Genomic DNA, 22265 nt, shown 5'->3' with positions numbered 1-22265 from the left:
ATGCCAAATGTATCTGCAAAGTCAACGCATGACTGTAAATATGCCCTATTTGTGTAATCTTTTTATATGTGCATTTTTTTTTTTTTCCTGTAAATCTGAACTGCGGTCTCGCCTCGCTCCTACTTTGGGAAACATTTTAAACCTTCCCAACAGTCCTCCCCCCCCTTCCTCCTCCTCCTCTCCGTTTTCTTTCGTCCAGAAACGGCACAGCAGGACCCCTGTCTGGGGGCTCAACCGCGCCTAACCCCTGCTACAGAGTTTTACAACAAAAGACAACAACTTGGAAAGTGTTTTTAGTGGAGTTTCAGGGGAATTTAACACTGGACGGGGAGAGAGAACAAAGGGGAGGGACGGCCCGAGTTGATGGACTCGGGGATGAGATAGTGCTCATAACTAAAACCCCATCTCCCCATCCTTCTCTGTCGGACGGACGGTTCTTTTTCCTTTCCGGATGATGTAACAGTTTTATGACAGACTGGGCTCGGATGTATCCTCGCCGCTCACGAAGTGCTCAAATTTTCCTCTAATTATCAGCAGCGCACGGTGATATCCAACGGCAACCCGCATCCTCTGGTTTTAGGAGCCAGGTTTCGGTGGAGGGGGCTCAGCTCCAGCAGGACGTTGCGAGGTGCTCAACTGGCTGTTCCCCGGGGTCGGTGAGCGGTAAGTTAAAAGTGTCTCAACTACGACCACTGTCGGGGCTCGTTACTCAGAAAGTACGTTGTTACTCGTAACTAGCTAGTTTAAAAAAAAAAAAAAAAGTACAGTTATTATTACACGTGTTACTGTAACGTTAGTTAGCATACTCACCCTCCGAGAGCTGCTATCCAACACGTTATGGTAATTTTCCTCCGTTAGTTAACGTTAGCTGCGACACTTGTTTAAATGGTTGCAGCTTCTCCCACCACCTCCCGAAGTGACGTTACTCGAAGAAAACCCCGTCATCTTGCCGGTGAAAAACCAGGCACACTACTTTTGCCTAATCTATAACGTTAGCTAGATTTAAATGTGATAAATAAAAGAAAGCCAGAAATGGATTTCTTGACAACTCTTTAGCCTTCATCAGCCGTTAAACGGAACTTAGCCTAACTGACGTTAACGTACGTTACGTTACTGATACGTTAACTGATCTATACAAATTCGGATTGAACTAAACTAGCTATATAATAGAATATGTCCGGGGAAATAACGACTTTTAGTCGTAACATTCGCCACTACTGTATTTCAAACAGTAGGCCTAGTTACTCGTTACTGTAACGCGTTACCACTTTAACGCCAACACAGGGTGCTCAGTCTCTAGAGTGCTGCGTTTTAAAGAAAGTAGCCTGAACTCTTGAAGCCTTTAAAGGAACATAGAGTCTATACTTATTAAACAAAATCCTCCCCCCTCATCACAGCACACTTCAGACTTATCTTTTACATCTATACATAGATAAGGAGAGCTCTAATGATTCCTGTAGACAAGGTTTCTGTCTCAGAGACATATGGAAGTGCTGAAAAGTGTGTAAAGAAGTCGACGTGGGTTACCACTGGACACTTTTTTTATAAGCAGCAGGAGAAAACCATAGATTGGAAATGACGTATTGAGGCATTTTTAAAGAAGAGAGTGAAACAGAGCAGAGGACTGACTTGGTATTAAGAGTCAGGTGGTGTGGAGCAGACGTTTGCCTCCCTCCCCAGTTGTCTCTTTCTGGACAATATATGAACCCAGTATAATGTTCTTTCTGCAGCTGGTGATTCGATAATCAAGAAGTTGTCTCTTTTAATCATTGAAATGAGCTACAGCAACATAACTGGAGAACATTTGAAGCACAGGGACCCCTGGGTTTCAAGCTGCTAATTGCCAGGACATTGTCAATCCACATCTGCAGGGATATGCAATGTCCAAATTTTGCATTAACTGTAAAGCCAGGCAACATCTGACCAGTAGACATCAGTAAACATCTAGAGATTGTGACTACTCTTTTTAGCGTGTGTTTTTGTATGGAACAAGGTTAACGGAGCGGTAACATGCTGTGGTTTTCTGCCCCTTTAGGTGCAGTCATGTGGCAGAGGATTCAGATTTGTTGGGCACTGTTTGCACTGTATTCAGCGGCACCGCCTGCACACATCAACCGCCTGGCGCTGTTCCCTGACAAGAGCGCCTGGTGTGAAGCCAAGAACATCACACAGATAGTCGGGCACACGGGATGTCAGCCTCGCTCTATTCAAAACAGGTCAGGATGAACGCCCTCTCTGTCTCTCTCTTTCTGTGTCTGATAATCTCCCTGCAGCTGAAAAAAGTGAATAATGCAGAAATGTCAAGAAGTTTCATCCTCAGAGTTATGATCATTCCGTCTGTGTGAGATAGGTAATGCATTCATTACACTTGAAGCATGAAGGAATAACAACTTACTTACACTTCACTACGCTGAGCAATTTTTCAGCGCTGCATACTTGAAATGAATATAAATCAGTGGCTGCCTGCATGGTGGAAAACTGCATTTAAAAATCTTAAGATTCTTAATAACACTGCAGGCATTGATATTAAAGGGTAATGCTGGCAATATTAATATGCTTATTATTGTCCATAAATCCCATGAAAAGAGTAAAATCAACAATGTGTCTCTCAATACTCTCTGACTTTACTAACCTGTCTGTGGTATTCAGCCAAAAGCCCATTGGTTCCTTCTAAAGACATACATCATTAGATATGGGTCATGAATGTAAATGTCCATTCAAAAGAACACAACAATACTCAAACAGGAGTAAATAGTGCATTTATTGGGAACTGTTTTCAGCCACTGATTTGTTGCTGAAATGACGAAACAGCCGGTGCAACAATGAGGCTCATAGATGTGTTTTTAACAGTTTTTGGACAACAATGGAGCAATAAGCTATTTCAGGCTTTGGCGACACAGAAATGACTTGTTAATTGTTGACAAAAATACAATAGCACCACACTTATAATTTTTAAGTGACATGCAAATGTAACACTGTGGCCCTTAAAAACTATTCTCTATTCTGCCTTCAAGTTACTTTCTTACAACAGTTCATTGTTCTAGTAACGCTCACTTTAATTTTTATATCTATCCATATTTTTAATTTAATACATACTGTGTACATATACTTATACTTATATTGTTTATACCTATACTTATATTGTTTAATATTCCATTTAGAGAATGTGTGATGTGTGCACCAACAACACCAAAACAAATTCCTTGTATGTGTTAAAAAACGTACTTGGCAATAAAACCCTTTCACGGCAGCTCGGTGGCTCAGTGGTTAGCACTTCTACCTCACAGCAAGAAGGTTCTGGGCTCAAACCCAGGTCGTCCCAGGCCTTTCTGTGTGGAGTTTGCATGTTCTCCCCATGCTTGTGTGGGTTTCCTCCGGGTGCTCCGGTTTCTTCCCACCATAAAGACATGCATGCAACTAGGACTACAGTTGAAAATTAGCCAACTGGCTAACACTGGCGCATTTTCAGAAATGTTGATTAATGTGCATTGTCCTTATATAAATAATATAAATAAATAAATAAAATAAATCTTCTTCTTCTTCTTCTTTCTGATTTGAAAATATTGATATTCCTCTCTACGATGCAGTCCCCACGGTGACACATGTACACGTTTTGCACACTACTTCCTATGATTTACACAATGGTATTTGTTATTCATGATTTTCATTTATAATCATTAGTTGACCAGTGAGTCACCTAACATTTATAATATGAATACTCCATTTTGTGATTTTTGTGTCTGGCCTGAGGCTACCAGACATCCACAGCTCTGGTCGTGCAATTGAATCATGCAATAATGAACTCTGTCCTCCTCGCAGAGCTTGTCTGGGCCAGTGTTTCAGTTACAGCGTCCCCAACACGTTCCCACAGTCAACTGAGTCCCTGGTGCACTGTGACTCCTGCATGCCTGCCCAGACACAGTGGGAAGTGGTAAGATTTATTGCACATTAGCTCATGTAGCTCATGTGCTCACACACAAAACCACAGGTTTCCAACATGAAAGAATAACTGTTCACTGGCAGACACAAAGCAGAAGGAAAAAAAAAAAAAAAAAAAACGGAAAAATGGAAATGGAGGATTTTGAATAGATTTGTGTCACAATTTCTGCAGTTCCCTATGAACCTTAGTCCTGTATTTTATATTCCTCCGAAGTTCATTGTCCCTGTTTGCCAGAAGGAATCCAGACTTTCGACAACAAAGGCTTTGTAGTGAGGTGTATGTAGTTTGGAAAGCTGCCAGATAGGCTAGGCGGGTGGGACCACAGGTGAGGTCGCCTCATGTTTCAGTGGAAAATATTGTACCTCCTGGATTCCACTGCTGTTACCTGATAGATTAATTAATTTCCGTACTGTTTTTGTTGCTTGAGAAAGGCCAGAGAAAGTGCATCTACAGTCTCACCTTACTTTTGATTATCTGGAAATAAATGTTTATGTCTGTGGTTATGATTGTTGTTGCAGGACTTTAAACAAAAATGTAGTTTAAAGCAAAACAAAGTCAGCTCTCATGAAAGAGGATACTGCTCCATGCTGGTTTGGCACTTGGTGGTAGATCTTGATAAAAGTGCTGAATGCTGATAATGGAAACAGTGAGGGGAAGTTGTGTGAGGTCTGGAGAGCTAGAAGAGTTTGTGCAACACCGAGATTTAAAGGGGCGTGTATATTTTGAGTTTATTTCATATTTATTCCATTGACCATACAATCATGGCGCAATCATTTTCTTAGTGTGAAAATACAACTTTAACAAAGCACAACACTTAAGTAAGTAAGTGTAAGAATTTGACCAAAAACACACACTTTCATCTATCTGCATATAGCAGTATGTACATATTGTAAAAATCTAATTTCCTTAGAAGGAAAGGTAGAACAAAAAAAATCTAAATGAATACAAGCAAATAAGTACTGTATATAAATAATGATTATCAGCCCTAACTTCAATTAATCCTGAAGGAAACTCATACAAATATCATACAATGATGACAACGAACAGCAACAATCAATAGTCAAGGACACAAAAGCAACATGAAATATATCTATGAAGAATATTGAGTAAAAATAGACTATTAGGATACAAATATACTAGGGCTGTCAAAATTAACGCGTTCATTTTTGCGTTAATTTTTTAATATTTAACTCATTAAAAAAAATTAACGAAATTAACGCAGCTGTGTTTGTTTACTTCATGTGGCGGCTGAGAAACGTAATACGTCTCCATAACAGCAGGCGGCGCTACTCTGTATTGTTGCCCAAGTAATGAAAACCGGCAGCTGATTGGACGAATGCGTCACATGGGTTTGTTTTCTCCGGATATTGAGAGCCAGGCTGTCATGGCGGCCGTTCAGAATACGATCTCATATTGTACTAAAATAGTTCACTGAAACGTGTTTCTGAAAACATTTTAAGCGAGAAATAGGCCGTGCAGTTGCTGAATCCGTCTTCATTTCAGCTCAACAAAGGTCAGTTTAGAAGATTTTCGTCAGATTTTGAGAGACTCTAGTCACCTCATCCTGCTCGCCATTTCCGGGTGAGACCCGACTGCCCTGCCGCCGACTGAACTCTCGGCTCGTTGGAGGTGAACTGCGCCTCGCCTGTAAAGTAGACGAGAGCAGGCGACAGCAGCCGGGGACGGTGACAAAAATCTGCTCTCAAGTCAGACAGTTTCTAGCCGTTTCCAGCAGCCTTCAGCAGGACTAAATAAGCCAAATTGTTGCTGCTGTTGTTCTGAAAGATATTAAACATTCTGAACTTAGCAGAACCTTTCCTTGTTTGGTTTTTTCTTCATATTTGCAAAGTTAAGTGATTTAGCATTTAAATATCCATTATTATAAGCTTCAGTCTCAATTTAAAAAAAGCGATTAATCGCGATTAATTACAGCAAACTGTGCAATTAATTAATTTATTTTTTTTAATCGATTGACAGCCCTAAAATATACATATAACTAATTCAAGAAAAGAAGCCAGAAAGCCAAAAATAGAAGCACTGTTACCATTCAGCATATAACGGTGCGTTCCATTTACCTCGGAACTCGGAGCTGGGAATGACGTCACACCCGAGTTGAATACGTTCCGTTTACAAGTCTGATTTTTCATTATGGGGTAGGCTCTAGCCAGGTTAGCCATTGTTAGCAATACCAGTTGATAACAATGGATTACGCTGTTTTTATGTGCATACAAACAGTGTAACACCATGTCCACAGATAGAAGTTGGACAGGACTGTGTTTATGACTGATTTAGTGAGACACAAATAAGACCGAAGTGCTAATAACTGTATTTCACTACAGCTTTTGCAACTGTTAATGCACGGGGCATCATTGTTGGATTTTGAGCTCAGGGTACTGCGAGGTTGTCCGAGTACAAATGGAACGCACTATAACAAAATGGAAGATTGTAAACCAAGACCAAATAAAGTTCACTTCCTATTCACTAGGTCACTGGCAGTACATAATGGTTTGACAAGCCAGCAGAAATCCAGTAGCCATTGACTTTGTACCTCCAAAGCACTATCTCTCTCTTTGTATGTATATATGTATTTAAGTGTGTGTGTGTGTGTGTGTGTGTGTGTGTGTGTGTGTGTGTGTGTGTGTGTGTGTGTGTGTGTGTGTGTGTGTGTGTGTGTGTGTGTGTGTGTGTGTGTGTGTGTGTGTGTGTGTGTGTGTGTGTGTGTGTGTGTGTGTGTGTGTGTGTGTGTGTGTGAGAACAGGTGACCCTGGAGTGCCCAGGCAATGAAGAGTCTCCTCGTGTGGATAAGCTGGTGGAGAGGATCTTCCACTGTAGCTGCCAGTCCTGCAGTAAGGAGGGTGGCCAGGAGGGGGCAGTGATGCAGCTGTATCCATCAGACAACGTCCTGGACGCTCCATCTTTATCTGACACCCTCAGCGGTGCTCAGTCTCACCCTCTGCCCCCTTCCGACACACACTCTAATAAGCATGCTCACCCACACACAGAACATCACACACTACCACATACATCAGATGGAGGGTAGGTACAACTCTTTTTGTCACTTTGCATTTCTCTTGCCCTCTCTCCTCCACACCACATCCTTTGTAACAATCTGTAGTATTGTAAAGGCACTTTGAAAATATGGCTTCACTTTGTGTTAAACCGTTTCTCTAAAGACACACTTACAAAGTCATGCTGTCAGATTAAACTCTATTGTATATAAACTCGTACAAACACACCCGCCTTTGCACTCTTTTTGTTTGCTGATTAAACGTTCATATGTGTGCATCCAGACATGACTATAGTCTGTTATTAGGCTGTAGTCTCATTGATTTTTATCTGCTTTAATGCAATAAATTCTGTTGTTGTGATAACTTCTATTTTGTCTTTTGTTTTATTTGTGCCAGTTAGCACTCTCCTTTTCTGTCACAGTGAGCATCACAAGAAATGGAGTTGGAGAAAGTTTTTTTGTTTTGAACCGAAGTACAACCCACAGCTTTCTTTTACCGTTTCTAAAAATGAAGTAGTTTTCCTTTTTTTGGCTGCTGTGAGTTTGGGCCACGGCACATGATGTTGGTGCCACTTACTGGAGCACAGAAGAGGTGCTTGATGGGAAGGGACCTTGCTGTATGCCGCTTCATTGTTGTGATGACATTGTGCCAGAAAGTTTAATGAAATGCTGTGATTGAAAAGCCATAGAGAAGGTTTCACACAGGTACATGCCCTTGTTTATTCATGTTATTCATGATTTGTGTAATTTGTGTAGAATAATGCAGAATTTAAAGGTCCCTCCACTTAAATATTTGTTTTTCTTATGTTTATGTCCCCTAAAATGTGTTTCTCCCTGAGGAGGTGTTTTCACATTCCTCTCCCACATGAGGAGATATCTGTGCACCTCCAGTGCAGGGCCGACTTGTCAGTACGGAGAGCGAAACATTGTGGCTGTCAGCCACTGCCAGTTACAAGCTAACACGCTACAAACCAACATACAACAACCAACATAAAGAAAAATAAGTCACTTACCATTCTAAAAACGTCTCTCTGACTCCTCATCAATTAATGGTAGCCTCTATATAGTATTTACATCCAGAAAATATAAAAAATTAAGATTTATTTCTTTTCTTTTTTCAAAGGAAAACAGAGACAGTGTTCCACTGATAGCCTTTGAATGACCTGTAGTTCATTTCAGTTACTCACTAATATGACCAAGAGAGTCTTATCATCAGTGAACAGCAGGTCAGCTAAACATGCCATGAAAAACCATGGCAACCTGCAGGATGCTGTTCAGCAAATGGATAGTGACCTTGTGCGTGGCTGGAAGGCAGACAGAACCACACATAGCTTGATGGTCTTATAAGGAAACAAATAGAGGATGTTCAGTTCATGGTCTGCTGGGTTAAATGTCCCATGACATGGTGCTCTTTGGATGCTTTTATATAGGCCTTAGTGGTCCCCTAATACTGTATCTGAAGTCTCTTTCCCGAAATTCAGCCTTGTTGCAGAATTACAGCCACTAGAGCCAGTCCCACAATGACCTTTCCTTAGGATGTGCCATTTCTGTGTCTGTAGCTATTGAGGAGGAGAGGAGGGGGGGCAAGGTGGAGGGTGACTATCACCATTTCTAGTCACTGGGGGACCTTTAAGTAAACTGAACTGCAGTCCTGTCAATAAACAAAGGCTGGAGAACATTACTAAGGTACAATGTGTGCTATGTTGAAAAAGTTCACAGAGGGTCCAGCAAATGCCAGTCATTTTCAGTTCCTCAGAACCAGACAAAAACACATCAAGCTACCAGACTCTTCAGCATATTTCCTCTCCTTCATCAATCATACCCTCATCTCTATCTCTATGTCCAGACAGTATCTTTTCTTCCATTTTTCGTCAGCTCTGTCCCATATCCTCTCATCTTTTCTCCCGTGTTCTTTGTAATTAAATTTGAACAGCGAAAGGTTGACTGTCTATCTGTGCTGCAAAACAAATTGATCATCTGCTTATCTCCCAGCCGCACAGCTGACAATGCTCTGAGATTGGTGAAAGGCAGACTGCAGAAGGAGAAACTTTGAGGGATTTTTCTGAATATATCAGTTTTTTGTCATATATTAACTCGTTTATCAAGCTTTGATTTACTTTTCTCCTCTTTAAATCTTTATTTACTGTGTTCAGTTCTTATACATGCAGGCCTTGGCCTTATCATCTTTCACCTGGTACAAAACACTCAAATTCTTATAAATTTCTTTCTGATATAGTTTGGGGTGATTTTATTTGTTTCATTGTATTTTTCTGTCCTTATAATTTTGATATGTTCGCGAGCCACTCTTTATATTTAGTATGTTGAGTGTACTCAAATCTAATTTTCCCAAGATGTTATCTGATTATCTGACTAAACTGAAATACACTTTACTTATGTAAAGGTCAGATAACAAGACGAACAGGTCTAGGCTACGAGCAGCTTTATAATAATTTAGTATGGCCAATTTTAGTTATTATTTAAACACAAGCATTGGCTTTATACAATTAGCTAATTATTAAAGAATATCAGACTCAATTGTGATGTCACGGTATAGTGACCACACCCTGGAGTACACTTCTACATCACTTTAGCAAGGTGAGACGCAAAACAAAATATTCAGCTCCTGTTAAGTTGCTTTTAAGCGCTAACAAGCTTTCCAAATCAGTCTTATAGGAAATTTTTCAACCATTTAGTGTATTTTTAAGGACTTATCAAATACGGCATGAAGAAATAGCAGTAACATTTTATAATAAAGCATACTTTGTAAAGGGTGTGTAAGTTGTAATTAATGGCTTTTATACATCAGTTATAAGCCATTAATAAGTGTTTTGTTTTGGTTGCTTGTTAAAAAAAAATCACTTTCTTAATTAATCCATTCATAAGCCTACACAGTTCTTATTTTGTTAATAAGCCATCAAGTTTGCATAACATGCAAAACAGTTGTTCTTGTTAATGTCTATATTGATGTATAAACCGTTAGTACATGAAGCCATTAGCTGAAACCTATAAAGCTGTTATAAAGGGAAAATATACAGCAATGACGTAAACATGTGATATCCAGCCCACCCCTTAATTTAGTTTCATATTGGTTTCTATGTTAGTGTAGGGAGCAGCTGTGGAGCACGTCTGTTAAAATATTTAAAACTAAAATGCTGCAATTTCAAATAAAACCGTTTTTGTTTTTTTTAGGTTGGAATGTAGCTTTATTGTTGTGAGACCGCGTGGGCGCGCCTTTAACGATATTGCGCGCGAACCAGCGGCTCCTTACACAGCATCACTACAGCAGCACAGGGTTCAACTCACAGGATCTTCTCTCCGCTGCTGTTTGAAAAACAGAAGTATTTGTTTTTGTTTTTTTGTAGTAAAATTAAAGTAAGAGCTCCGAGTGGATCACCGGGAGAAGAACTCAAACACACCGGAGAGATTAACTGGATTTGTAGCCTACTTGGAGCGAGGTAGGCAACACAATTCTGATTCATAACATGTTTTTTATTATTGGATACATAGGGGGACTTTATCACATGCACTCTTGTGACACCAGGGATTAACAGTTTCCAGACAGAAAACGCAGAGTAACCAAGTCTAAAATATTGCCTACTCAGAAAGTATAGCCTACATTATTTCATCCATCAAGGCAAAGAAACAGCAAAAAAGCAAAGCGAAATATGTGATTAAAGTATGTTCATACTCGGAGAGGAGCACAACATGTGTCCCGTCCAGTGTGATGCTGTGAGTCTGCAGGTCGTTCAGGGTTAAACGGTTTCGGATTGATTCGGTTTAAAATGGATCGTATAGGGCAGGCTACTGGCAGTCGTGCTTCAAGTGGCAAAGCCCTGATCGATGAGATCGACTGACAGAGAAACGTGTGTGTGTGTGTGTGTGTGTGTGTGTGTGTGTGTGTGTGTGTGTGTGTGTGTGTGTGTGTGTGTGTGTGCGTGCGTGTCATTTAAATAGTCTGTAATGAGATGAGTTATTGGCTGCCTGAATGGAAAAACGAAGAGGGCAGTGAGGGGACAGGGCTGAAAAATGAAAATGTAGCCTAGTAGTGTAGATGTAGCCTCAGTCTGTTCTTATTTAAGGTTTTAAAATTCAGCATGCATGCAAAAATTATATACACATAAAGGTGTTTTTTGGGTGTGTTATTCTACATAAAAGTGATGGCAAGCTAAGAACTGGACTGATTTTACATAGGCTACAAATATAACTTTATTTTCCATTAATTTGATACATATTTTCATAATATACACTATTTACATAGGCACAATATACTGTCTTATAAGTGCAATCTCTTCTGTTACATTTATTTTGCATTCGTTAAATATAACATGTATATGATGTATCAGTAATTGCCTGTAACCATTATTTCAGTCTGATTCAGAACAATTCACCCATAGTCTGCTTTAAACAGAGTCCGCTCTGTCTTTGTCCGTCTCTCCTTCTGCTTCAGGATGTGTGGTATGGACGACATGGACTTGGATGAAGGCGGTTCAGGCGAGGAGGAGAAAGAGGAGGAGTTCTGGATCGGGGAGGGAGTGAAGATGCTGCCCCCTCCCGTGGCCCACAGCGGAGGCAGTGCATGGGGCAGCCGCAGGGGCAGATGTGGTTGTGTGGCCTGCGGGGCAGCTCTCATCCTCTGGGACCTGTGTGTCATTTTAGCCAGCATTGTGCTCCTGGCTCTGGTCTTCTCTGTGGTGCTGCTTCCTGCAATGCTGCTGCTGTACGTTGGTTTTCTCTGCCACTCCAGGGTGAGAAATTACTCTGTTTATTCTCTTTGTAGCAAGTACAAGCTGAGAGTAAAAGTTTACTGTTATTCTAGTTATTCTAGTTGACCACTGATCCACTAGTGTTATTCAAAATCTGCTTCTGGATGAATAGTCAGACGATACTGGCCTGAGGTGGACTCACTGGCACAAGGTTCAGACTATAATATGAGACACAGGATTCTGTTCACTGGCAGGAATCCCTGTAGGCCCTAGAGTTCAGTATTTTACAATTAAGATTTGGGATATTTGTGTTGTGACATGTGATATTTTGCAATTTCTTAATTTCTTTTGGCACAAATTATGTTCCCAAATATCAGTCATTTATAATAAGATCATTTCAACTCACCTTTCAGCAAATATGATTGATGAGTAACTTGAAATTTAATTTTGAGAACTGAATTTGAATTGTGAGAACTGAATGCAAAATTAATAAATTCAGTTTCAAATTATGTGATTCAAATTCAGTTTTTCAATGCAATTATTCAAGTTTAGCAATTCAAATTCAACTAGAAAATGCATTTCCTGCAGAAAATGCATGGGAATGCTGAATAGCTGAATTGCTAAAGCTAAACCGGATGAATAGCTTAAATCCGTAAGAAGAAGTTGAAGTAGTGAGTATAATTGAAAAAGTGGAAATTGTTTTAATAAGTATGAATTTCAGTTAAGTTAAAAGCTTATGCTGAACTGAACTGTTTGCTTTAAAAGTTGAATAATGACAAAAGATGTAGAACATTGTGAGGTCTGAGTATATGTAATGACTCACAAATGCAGAAATATGAAATAAATTGTATGAAAAATCTTAAAGCTCAAATGCATTGCACTGCGCTGCTGAAACATCTGGAAAATTGTCAGAGTTGGAAGCTAAACTGCATTACCTAAGTGAAGAGCTAAAATACATTGTTAGAAAAGCTTGAAGCTGAACTGTAATACTTTCAAAGATGAAAGTTGAAATGAATTATCTGAAAAGGCTGAAAGAAGAAATGCTTTGTATTATTATCAGACATATACACCACATAGAACGAAAAAGCATCAATCTAGCTAAGATGAGATGTGAAATATATTAGGTGAAAAGAATGGGACTGAACAAGACGAAAGAGAGAGCAACTTTCAATTGCTATATGAGGTAACTCGCCTCCGGAGCAACTATGGGTTACGTGTCCTTCTCAGGGACACTTTGGTTGATGTATCGCAGTGGGATTCAAACCCGGGTCTCTGACACCAAAGGTATGTGGCTCGTTCAGCTCTAATAAAGCCTGAATTGCTGGCTTGAAAAGTTCAATGATGCCAAACGATGTATAACATTGTGGGGTCTGAATTCATCTTCTAACTGAAATTATTGTATAAGTATGGAACACTTATAAATGCTGTGAGAAACATAGATGAAAATGCAGAAATCTGTAGTATTCAAGTTGACTGTCTGTGAAAGTGTTGTCATGGCTACTAATGACCTGTGACCATGTTTGTAAACACCCTTTGATGTCTGTGATGAGATTAGCCTGACAAGCCAGACCCACATCCAGATGTAGGGTCTGGGAACTCACCATTGACGGAGCTCGGTCCGAGGGGCGGGATAAACGGTTGTCTTTCAAATTCCCTCTGCACGTAATAGGATAGCGCTACAACCAGGTAGAGCAACAAAGAAGGTAGCGGAGCTAGTTGATAGATTAAACTTTTGCCGTATCCGGTCGGCAAAACTCCAAACTCATCTTCCTTTTTTAAGAATGATTTCTGTGCCGTTCTTTGTTCTTTTATCAAAGAAAAGCTTAACTCCAAGTCTTCCAGAAGTCCGCTGTTCCCAGCAGCAGCAGCCATAAGTCCCGCCCACAGACTCTATACACAATGTGATTGGCCTGACCAAAATTTGTTTTTTGCAGCTTGAAAGTCAACGGAGAGTGCCTAGACCCCCCCTGGCTGCCAAATAAATTTGCTGCCACTGGTGGCAGTCTAGATTTCTAGGCTGTGATGAGATCTCTTTGATCTGTAATCAGTTCACAATCGTAGCACCTGCTGTTAAACTGCCACCTGTGCCACACTGCAGCTATTCAGAGACACTGACAGCAAGCTCTCAAATAAAGGCTCAGACTGACAAAACGATAACTGCTATCAGTCAAATGACGTCATCCTGAGCACCACAAGGCATTTGTGAACGTATGGATATAACATTTATGTGGATAAAGTAAAAAATGTGGACATATCAGCGATTTAAAAAAGTGGTTCGCTCTGCATTTCGCTCAGAAATGTGGAGAATGTTAAACAGGGCAGCGAATGGAGGAAGATGTGGAACTCTTGTCATTTGAAAGGTCAATGAGCCAAAAGTATAAGGCATATCACATAACTGAGCACATTGCAGGTACAAAAATACCTATGTTTTGAATAGGGATGTTAACCGTTTGACCGGTGGTTGACCGTTTCAACGTTAACCGGTCAAAATTATTGTTAGTTGTTTAAAAAAATAAAAAGTGATCTTTAAATTAGGCAATTATAGATATTGGAATAAACTACTACAGTTAGCCATCTCATTCCAATATTTTTTTTTCTGTGAAGTGAAATAATCCCTCACGCAAACTTTTTCATGAGGCATAAAAAAAAAAATTGTTTGGTTCCGGTTTGTTGTCTGTTGAGGTCATGGGTCGATAGGGAATTTATTTTATTTTTTATTTGTATTTTTTTTTCCAGTGGCAGCATGGGATAAGTAAGATTTTTTTGTTTGCCTTTACAGTAGCGATGGATACTCAATATTTTCATAACATAGCCTACCTGTTACTACATGTATAGTTGTCACTTAATAAATTGAAAACATGTAATTCACGTGCATATTAAGTAGCCACGTGTATTTGTTTTGGTCTTATAATACAGCCACAGGTTTACCGCTCCAGCGGAGAGGATGGTTCGTTTAGACAGCAGCTACGTTTACAAGAGTTTGTCCAAAAATCAAGAATCGTTGCAAACTAAGAAACAGACTACAAACTGACATCTTTCATTTTAGCTTGTTTGTAAAGTCGCTATTTGCAGAGTAGAGCTTTGTTTGCACAGCGCGGTGAACAAGAGTGGACAGCGCATGCAGAGCAGACTGAAATATCGGTTTCTACATGTTTAAATTTGCCTGTAGAACAGGTAGGTGGGTATTGATAAATATTGACTCTTTAATCATGGAGGGTTTATTGTATCTATCTATCTATCTGTCTATCTTCCATAATGCAACGCTTGTATCCAAATGAATTGTGTTGTGAAGTTGTCATTAGCTTCACTGCTGTTAACCACCTCCAATGAGCCCCAGGGACTTGCTGTAACGTTAGAGCACTCTAAAGGGTGTTTACCTTTCATTTGATCGGGTTTGCTTGCTACGTTGCCATCCTCTTGAACGACATTAAACACAACACAACATATAGTTCATGAGTGGTTTCATCTGCCCTGTTTAACGTGTTGAAGCTCCCCGGCGGCGCAGTAGCGCTGTAGCTGGCCGCCGTGGCCGGTGAGGGCTGGTTGAAGGCGCCGTCCTCACGCTGCTGCTGCTGCCGTAAAACTGGACACGGCAAAGTTAAGTGCCGCTGCGGAAACATTGGGTCCTCTTCCAGCATTGCTGGAGGAAAACGGGCATCTTGCATCGCAAGAGTGCTGTACAAAAATGTAATTATAGTTCGCCTTAAACTTTTTATTTGTGTATTTATTTAATTAGTATCATTTCTTCCCCAAGCTCATAAAATAAATTTGGGTCTCACATTAATTGACAGGGTCGGTTGGAAACCGGAACCAAACAATTAATTTTGTTAGGCCTAATCGCCTGTTTTAGCATTCTGAAGGTGCCTGTTTTATCAATTGGTTGTATCCTGTTGCAGTCTATTAGGCAATATTCCGCATAAGATGGGCTTCTATTTGGAAACACATTACCTATGCATTTCAGTGGTAACAGATAAGGTGATGATGATCATCATCTTTCTTTATTATTGTTAGCACTACACTCAAACTAAAGCGGCGTCTCTTCGGAGCTGTCATTTTCTCAAATGAGCCGCGGAAATGTTTCTAATGAGCTTCCAACGCTAGACAAACGACTATTTTAAACGCGATCACCTGGCTTGTACCCAAACTATTTCGAAACTAAGGAGCCATTTGTCCTCCGATTACATACAAGCTCCTCTGCGCCGCATTTGCGGGACTTGTTTCGCGCTGTAGGGGATTTAAAAAACGTGACGTGAGTGGAAGGGCGGTGCCGGGGCTGTGTGTGTGTGTGTGTGTGTGTGTGTGTGTGTGAGTGTGTGTGTGTGTGTGAGATGTGACGATACAGAGTTGAGAAATTGCAGGCGCGGCTTGAAATGGCTGTTATTTCAAATAGCGTAGCATATTTTAAACTAAACGGTTAACCGGTTTCAACCGGTTAATGAGGCTCGGTGACCGGTCAAGAAAATTTTTAGTTTTCGCCATCCCTAGTTTTGAAGTATAAATTGTGTATGACAAGTAGATATTGTGGGCGTGAGAGCAATTTATAGTAGGGCTGAACGATTAATTGCATTTGCAATAATATCGCAATATGTTAAAATGCGATTTCCTAATCGCAAAGGCTGCGATTTGGTCACATGACTCACGAGAGCAAATCAGTCTTCACTCCGCAGAGAAAGCATCAACTTAGCACGCTAACACTACGCGGTACGCCGTACCTTGAGCAGATTTCTGTCATTCAAACTCTGAGTTGTAGTTTAAAACTTGTAAGGTTTTATTCGGGCTCCAGTCCATATTCCAGTTAATGAATACAGGCACGCAGAATTGAAGGCTCGGTTAGCAACAATTAGCTCTGATTAGCAGTTAGCTCCAGATAGCGGTTAGCTCCGGTTAGCTCCGTTATAAAGATATGGAGTGGGGGAGACTGCCGCAGAGAGGGTTAACAACCAGACTCAGTTAATCCCACGGCAACACCTGCATGCTACTACTAACGTAACGATAGCCTCTCTGAGCAAGTGCAGCGTTGTTGACGCTGTCATGCACACGGCACTCAACTTCATGAGGGGAGGGATGGGCTGGAGGCAGCTCCTCTCTGTGCGCTGTTAAAGAAAATACACCGATGTATGTATTTTTACTTATTTAGCTGTCTAGTAAAGTTTTTAAAAAGTGCAAATCACATGTTTACATATGTCTATGTAAATAATAATTAAATAATGTAAATACTACTAAGTGTGGTAAAGCCACATTTGTTTTTATATTTCTGCAATCTGCACTTTAGTGTGATTTGTTTCTGACTTTCATATGAATGTTTATACCAGGCTTGGTCAGTGCTCAATGTACTACTGTGATTGAAGTAGTTAAATTAAAGATGTCATTCATATAAATTCATGCATCGCCTAATTTCATCATCACATACAGGCCTGGCCTCCAGGAAAGAACATCTATCTAATCTTGTGTTGTTCATACTATACAATAATTTATTGCTAGTTTTTGTTGAATAATACAGAAGACAAAGAGCTTAAAAAATAATTGCATAACGAATTGCAATATTTTTGAAAAAAATCGCAATTAGATTATTTTCAAAAATCGTTCAGCCCTAATTTATAGAGAAAGGACAAACATAATTTTAAAATTATGCATTATTATTATAATTAATAAACTTAAACAGCTTTTTCACAAAAACTGTAAAGGATATCAAAATGAAAAGCCATAGCCAGATAGCTGAATATTTTGTGAACATGATTGTTGGGCGTCTGTAGGTGAAAGTATGTAGGAGCTGAAAATTTTGGGAGCGGAAGAAGATTTTAAGGATTTGAAGCATGCTCTCATTGACTTCAATGTTAAAAAAAGTGTTAAAAAGCTTAATATTTTAAAAAGTATAAATATTAGAAAAAAGTTGAAGAAGTCCCATCATTAGCTGAAAGAGCTGAACATTTTAAAAGTTGAATGGTTTTAAGGGAAATGTCTTTTTTGGCAGCATAAGTTGTACTCCTATGTATATTCCTATACCTGACACCATCTCCAAAAACAGCAGCAGACAGATCATCGGTAAAATATGGCGAGTCTAGGCATCATGCCGAATCAGACTGTGAAGGTCTACAGCTCTGTCCTTGGCTCACCGAACAGGGCATAACATCACATAACATCACATCCCAACTACGGTACGGTTGGTCCTTTTGCCCGGTTGTCTGTGTTGAATGATTTGTTTTCTGAAGACACAGCCGTTTGATGGGGCAGACAAATTAACATGCAAAGCGTGCATGTGCAAAAAGACTATAATTGTGATTAGGCCAGAGCAAATGTCAGTTCAGAACAATTACGGATAATGTCAGTCAGAGAGTTCTCCCTATGATGGCGGTAGACTGAACACGGAGAGACAAGGCTGTCTGATTTGGTGCCAGCACCAGCTGGGCACAGAGAAACTGACAGCACAAGGAGGAAAATACACTCAGTGAAAGCACAGTGTGCACTTGACATAGGTGTGTTTCTGTGGCTTTGTGTGTACATGTGCTCATGAGTGTGTTGAACACTACTGTTGCTATGGTGCAACTGTTGGAGGCGAAGCTCCTTTTGAAAAAACGTACAATAGGAGATTGTTTAGAAAAGGGTGTCAGACATAACTAAATAATTTTAAGTGTGTCTGAGATAATGTACTACTGTGTGTGTGTGTGTGTGTGTGTGTGTGTGTGTGTGTGTGTGTGTGTGTGTGTGTGTGTGTGTGTGTGTATATAACTCTGGTGTATGTTTTCGTAAGGATGTCAGTGTGTACTTCTGCAGCTTTAGTTTCCATCTCTTTCTCTCTGGCCCACCTCCTCCCTCTCGCTCGCCCTCACAAGTGATTGACAGCTCGGAGGGTTACTGACAGCTACTGAACCACTTCTTATCTGTACTGTAGAGGGAGCCTGGGAGAAATTCTGTCACAGCCCACTACCCACACCGTCTCACTTCTGCACCCTGAACGTATGCAAACACACATGCACACACAGGAATAACAAATCCCACCTATTTGCTTTGTGACAGAAGAGAAGCAGCTCCTGCTGATGCCAGAATGTTCATCATGTCCTCCGGAGCGCTCCTGTCTACTTTCATGAGCCCTCCTCTGTGTTTGTCCTTGTAGGTCCTCGATGCCCCCTCTGCCATCTGCCGTTACCTTGATGACAACAGCTGCTCCGCCCTTATCATCCTGGGTTTCGTGATGATGTCACCGCTCGTGGTAGTGGCAGCCGCCGTCTTCTGCGGTCTGCTCCGACGGTTTCGACTCCTGCTTCTAATTCAGCCGATCACACGTGCCTGGTACCGAGGGCGGCTGTTGGACTGGGTGGGCAGTGTACACAACTGGGTCTGATTGAGACGAAGCAGGAGGCGCTGATGGTCGGATATACTAACAGTCGGAGGGATCAGAAAGTTAATTAGTGTAAAATCAACCAGAGAGATACAGGGGGTAGACAAAATAACAGTAAAAGTTTGTTAGTTAGATCTCTTTTATATTGGTGGCTTATGGAAAAAAAAGGCTTTTGGGACGCGGGGGGATTTCTTAGTTGCAATTCCAAGAATTGACCACCGGGACAAAATGGTCGCAAGGCTAAGTGGCAGCGCTGTAGGCAGCTTTCTAAGGTTGCTTTCACACTTGAGCAGTTTGGCCCGTTTTAACTGAACTCGTTTGGTTTGTTTGGGGAGGTGTGAAAGCTCATTTGAACTTTGGTACGGACCAAACTGGAACTCTGGGCCGCTTGAAAACGAGGGTCTCGGTTCGCTAACAAGTGCTCTAGAGATTGGTTCACTTTAGGTGAGAACCATACAGGAAGTGAACCAAAAACAGAGCATTTACTAGCCTGCAACTTCAACTTTGCTCACAATTTACAGACATATAAGGGATGGTAATTTTCAAATCCATAACATATTATGACAACACATCGCTGGTCATCTGTGTGACAACACTTTATCATCTCTCTCTCATCAGGGCCGCCCTCTCCTTCACTCGTCAGTTGCTCAATTTATGTGTTGCTCCATTATTTAGGAGACCAGAAGTGTCGCAGGTTTCACTCAGATATTCTGTCCATAAAAAAGCGACCGTACGTTTCGAATGTGTGACATTTGTTTACAAAGTTTGGTACGCTTGAAAAAGTGCAGTCTGAACGCAAACCCAACCAAATGAAAAATGCAACAATGTTGCAACCTCAGCCCCAAATTGCACCGAGTCTACCAAACTGGGTGTGAAAGCGGCAAAATGTGTATTTTGAGACACCTACCGTAATAAGAACTGCCACAGAGGCGGATTTGAGTTCTTTGCCATGTGTTTATATGTCTATCTGTCTGCAGACAGATTTTGTCACTGTGATGACAACCGTTTAAGATTCAGTCCCGAAACTTTGCGTAGTTGAGGTTAAAATGAAGGCTAAGTTCAAAGATAGGTGTGGTCCAGCAAGGGCGCCAACAGGGGGGTAGAAAGTATAGTACACTAGCCCACCCCGCCCTCAAACTCTCAGAAAGAAAGTAAATAAGTGTATTTTGTAAAATGTCTAGGTGTCTCCATTATTTTGTCTACCCCTTCTACATTTACAGTGATTTTGTGATTTGTTGAGAACAAGAAAATATGATTGTGCTTATGTTCAGTGACGCAATTTCCACCTCAGTCTTTTTTGTCTTTGTTTTAGAAACTGAATACTTTTCAGTGATTCATGGAGTAACGTCTTTGTACTTTAACCTCACACACAAAGATCTCAAAACATATTCTGCACTCATTTGATCCACAATGGAAGGAAGACAATGCATCTTGGCACAGTTCAGAAAAACAGATACTCAAAGCTGTATTTTTTTTTTAAATGAAGGATAAATGTAGGAGTTTCATATTAATATTAATGTAATTAATTAAAGTATCTTTAATACAAGCAATACTCAAAGGAATTGTTATTTTCTTTTGACAAGGTAGCAGTTTCAAGAGAGTAACACATCACAAGCTGGTTTATCATGGCGGTATTAAATTCGATTTTGTGTATATTACTAATATTTATGTTATTGTGCATTGCCTGTTTGCTAACTATGTTGACATGGTTACATGTGGGACTTTCTCAGAAATATATTGCTATGAAGATATTTGTGGTTGTACATTAGAAGTCTAGCAAAAAGTCAACACATATTGCAAACATTAGATTCATTGTTTTGAGTTCAACTTGGTCTAGTATGTTGGGCTTCATTAAAAGAATGGGGTAAAACAGGGTGAATAATGTAACATGTACGATAAAAAGCAGCATACAATGACTTTCAAATTGTCTGTGAGGTGAACTAAATGGACAGTGTTTAACTTATGTAGCATTATTAGCAGTCATGTTTTGTGGGAGGGAGGGAAATATATGAAGCATATTTCATCTAAGTGGAACTTTTAGATCACATCGTGCCATAATAAAACACACACTTTATTATAAAAAGTAGTAGTAGTAAGTTGACAGTCCAATAAAGTAATTGCTGTTCAGAAGCCAGGTGTTGAAGTGGAATTGTAAATCACCAGACCAGGAGCTCTGCTGCATTTTGTTATTTATTGTCCTGGACAATTTTTGTGTCAGGCCTTGATCTTGTCAGTTCTAGTATTATTAGAGGACTACGAAGGGAAAGGGTCTTCACATCACACAAAAAAAAAAATGTTTTTGAAAAATTACAACATTTATTTATTGTTCAGCTTTTCATGTCAGTGTTATCAACAAAACAGCAACACATTGTTACGAGTGAGTAACTAACCTAATTAAAGGATGATGTGTTTGTCCATTCTGTCCTGATGTATAGTATGTACTGTATGTAGTTCCATTAAATCCCCATATTGATACATCACCCTTCTCTTGTTCAGAGAGCCTGCAGTGTTTAAACGTTACTCACTGCTCTCGCAGTAGGTTGATTGTGTTTACATAGCAATTTGTGTAAGCTCTTTACAATGTCTGCTTACCAAAAGTATAATTTTCTGCGTGACAAATATACAAAAGGTCAAATCTCAAAATCTTTTTAGTACAGAAAACATGTGTTCTTAGCACAGATTATCAGTAATTGTCAAGCATTGAAAGCTGGCTTTGAATGCCTGGTCAAAATCTCTTTAGTGTGCTCCCCTTAGGGGGGGAGGCAGAGAGAGTAGAATCAAACTTTAGCGTCTTTTAGTTAAAAAGGAAATTTGTCTTATAATACGGGTCAGTCATTTGTAGCACTGCTCTCTTCTTTAGAATAGATACATGCAGTATGGGGGAGGACATTGCAGCTGGATGAACCACAAAATGAGCTCTGGAAACCAAAAATGTCAGCAAGTGTCAGAATGTGCGCTTGGTTGCTGGCATTGATGACCTTAAAAACTGCATTATAATGCCACTTTAAACTATAATTACAGATTTTAAAATCCCTTGAAAATGCTCCAAATTAAATTTTTATTAATGATGCCAATTCATCATTATTCATTGGTTCCCATCACACAGACTCATTTAGTCTAAAATTCAGCATTTGAACCTTGGACTATTTCCCCTTGTTCCCTTTGTGTGAGTGTAAACACAGAAACAAAACAAAACAACTCCACCAGATTCTACAAAATTCATAAAACATGTTCAATTCTACTGAAACCATGTAGTCAACCCATTGGCGCATTTGTTAT

At 40.1% G+C, this 22265-nt stretch overlaps 2 protein-coding genes across 2 annotated transcripts; both read left to right on the top strand.

Annotated features, from left to right (window-relative positions):
* Positions 1 to 167: 167 nt before the first annotated feature.
* nbl1 (NBL1, DAN family BMP antagonist) lies at positions 168 to 7317 on the top strand. The gene is made up of 4 exons (XM_028575312.1): positions 168 to 663; positions 2036 to 2216; positions 3820 to 3931; positions 6699 to 7317. Exons 2-4 carry the CDS (start codon positions 2044 to 2046, stop codon positions 6978 to 6980), a joined length of 567 nt encoding a protein of 188 aa, XP_028431113.1. The 5' UTR covers positions 168 to 663; positions 2036 to 2043; the 3' UTR covers positions 6981 to 7317.
* Positions 7318 to 10207: 2890 nt separating this feature from the next.
* tmem88bl (transmembrane protein 88b-like) lies at positions 10208 to 19619 on the top strand. Its single transcript, XM_028575315.1, has 3 exons — positions 10208 to 10402; positions 11395 to 11692; positions 18762 to 19619. Exons 2-3 carry the CDS (start codon positions 11396 to 11398, stop codon positions 18987 to 18989), a joined length of 525 nt encoding a protein of 174 aa, XP_028431116.1. The 5' UTR covers positions 10208 to 10402; position 11395; the 3' UTR covers positions 18990 to 19619.
* Positions 19620 to 22265: the final 2646 nt, after the last annotated feature.

The sequence above is a fragment of the Perca flavescens genome, chromosome 4, assembly GCF_004354835.1.
Source record: "Perca flavescens isolate YP-PL-M2 chromosome 4, PFLA_1.0, whole genome shotgun sequence".
Lineage (NCBI taxonomy): Eukaryota > Metazoa > Chordata > Actinopteri > Perciformes > Percidae > Perca > Perca flavescens.
Note: the sequence above shows the minus strand (reverse complement) of the source record. Positions and strands in the feature narration are given on the sequence as shown.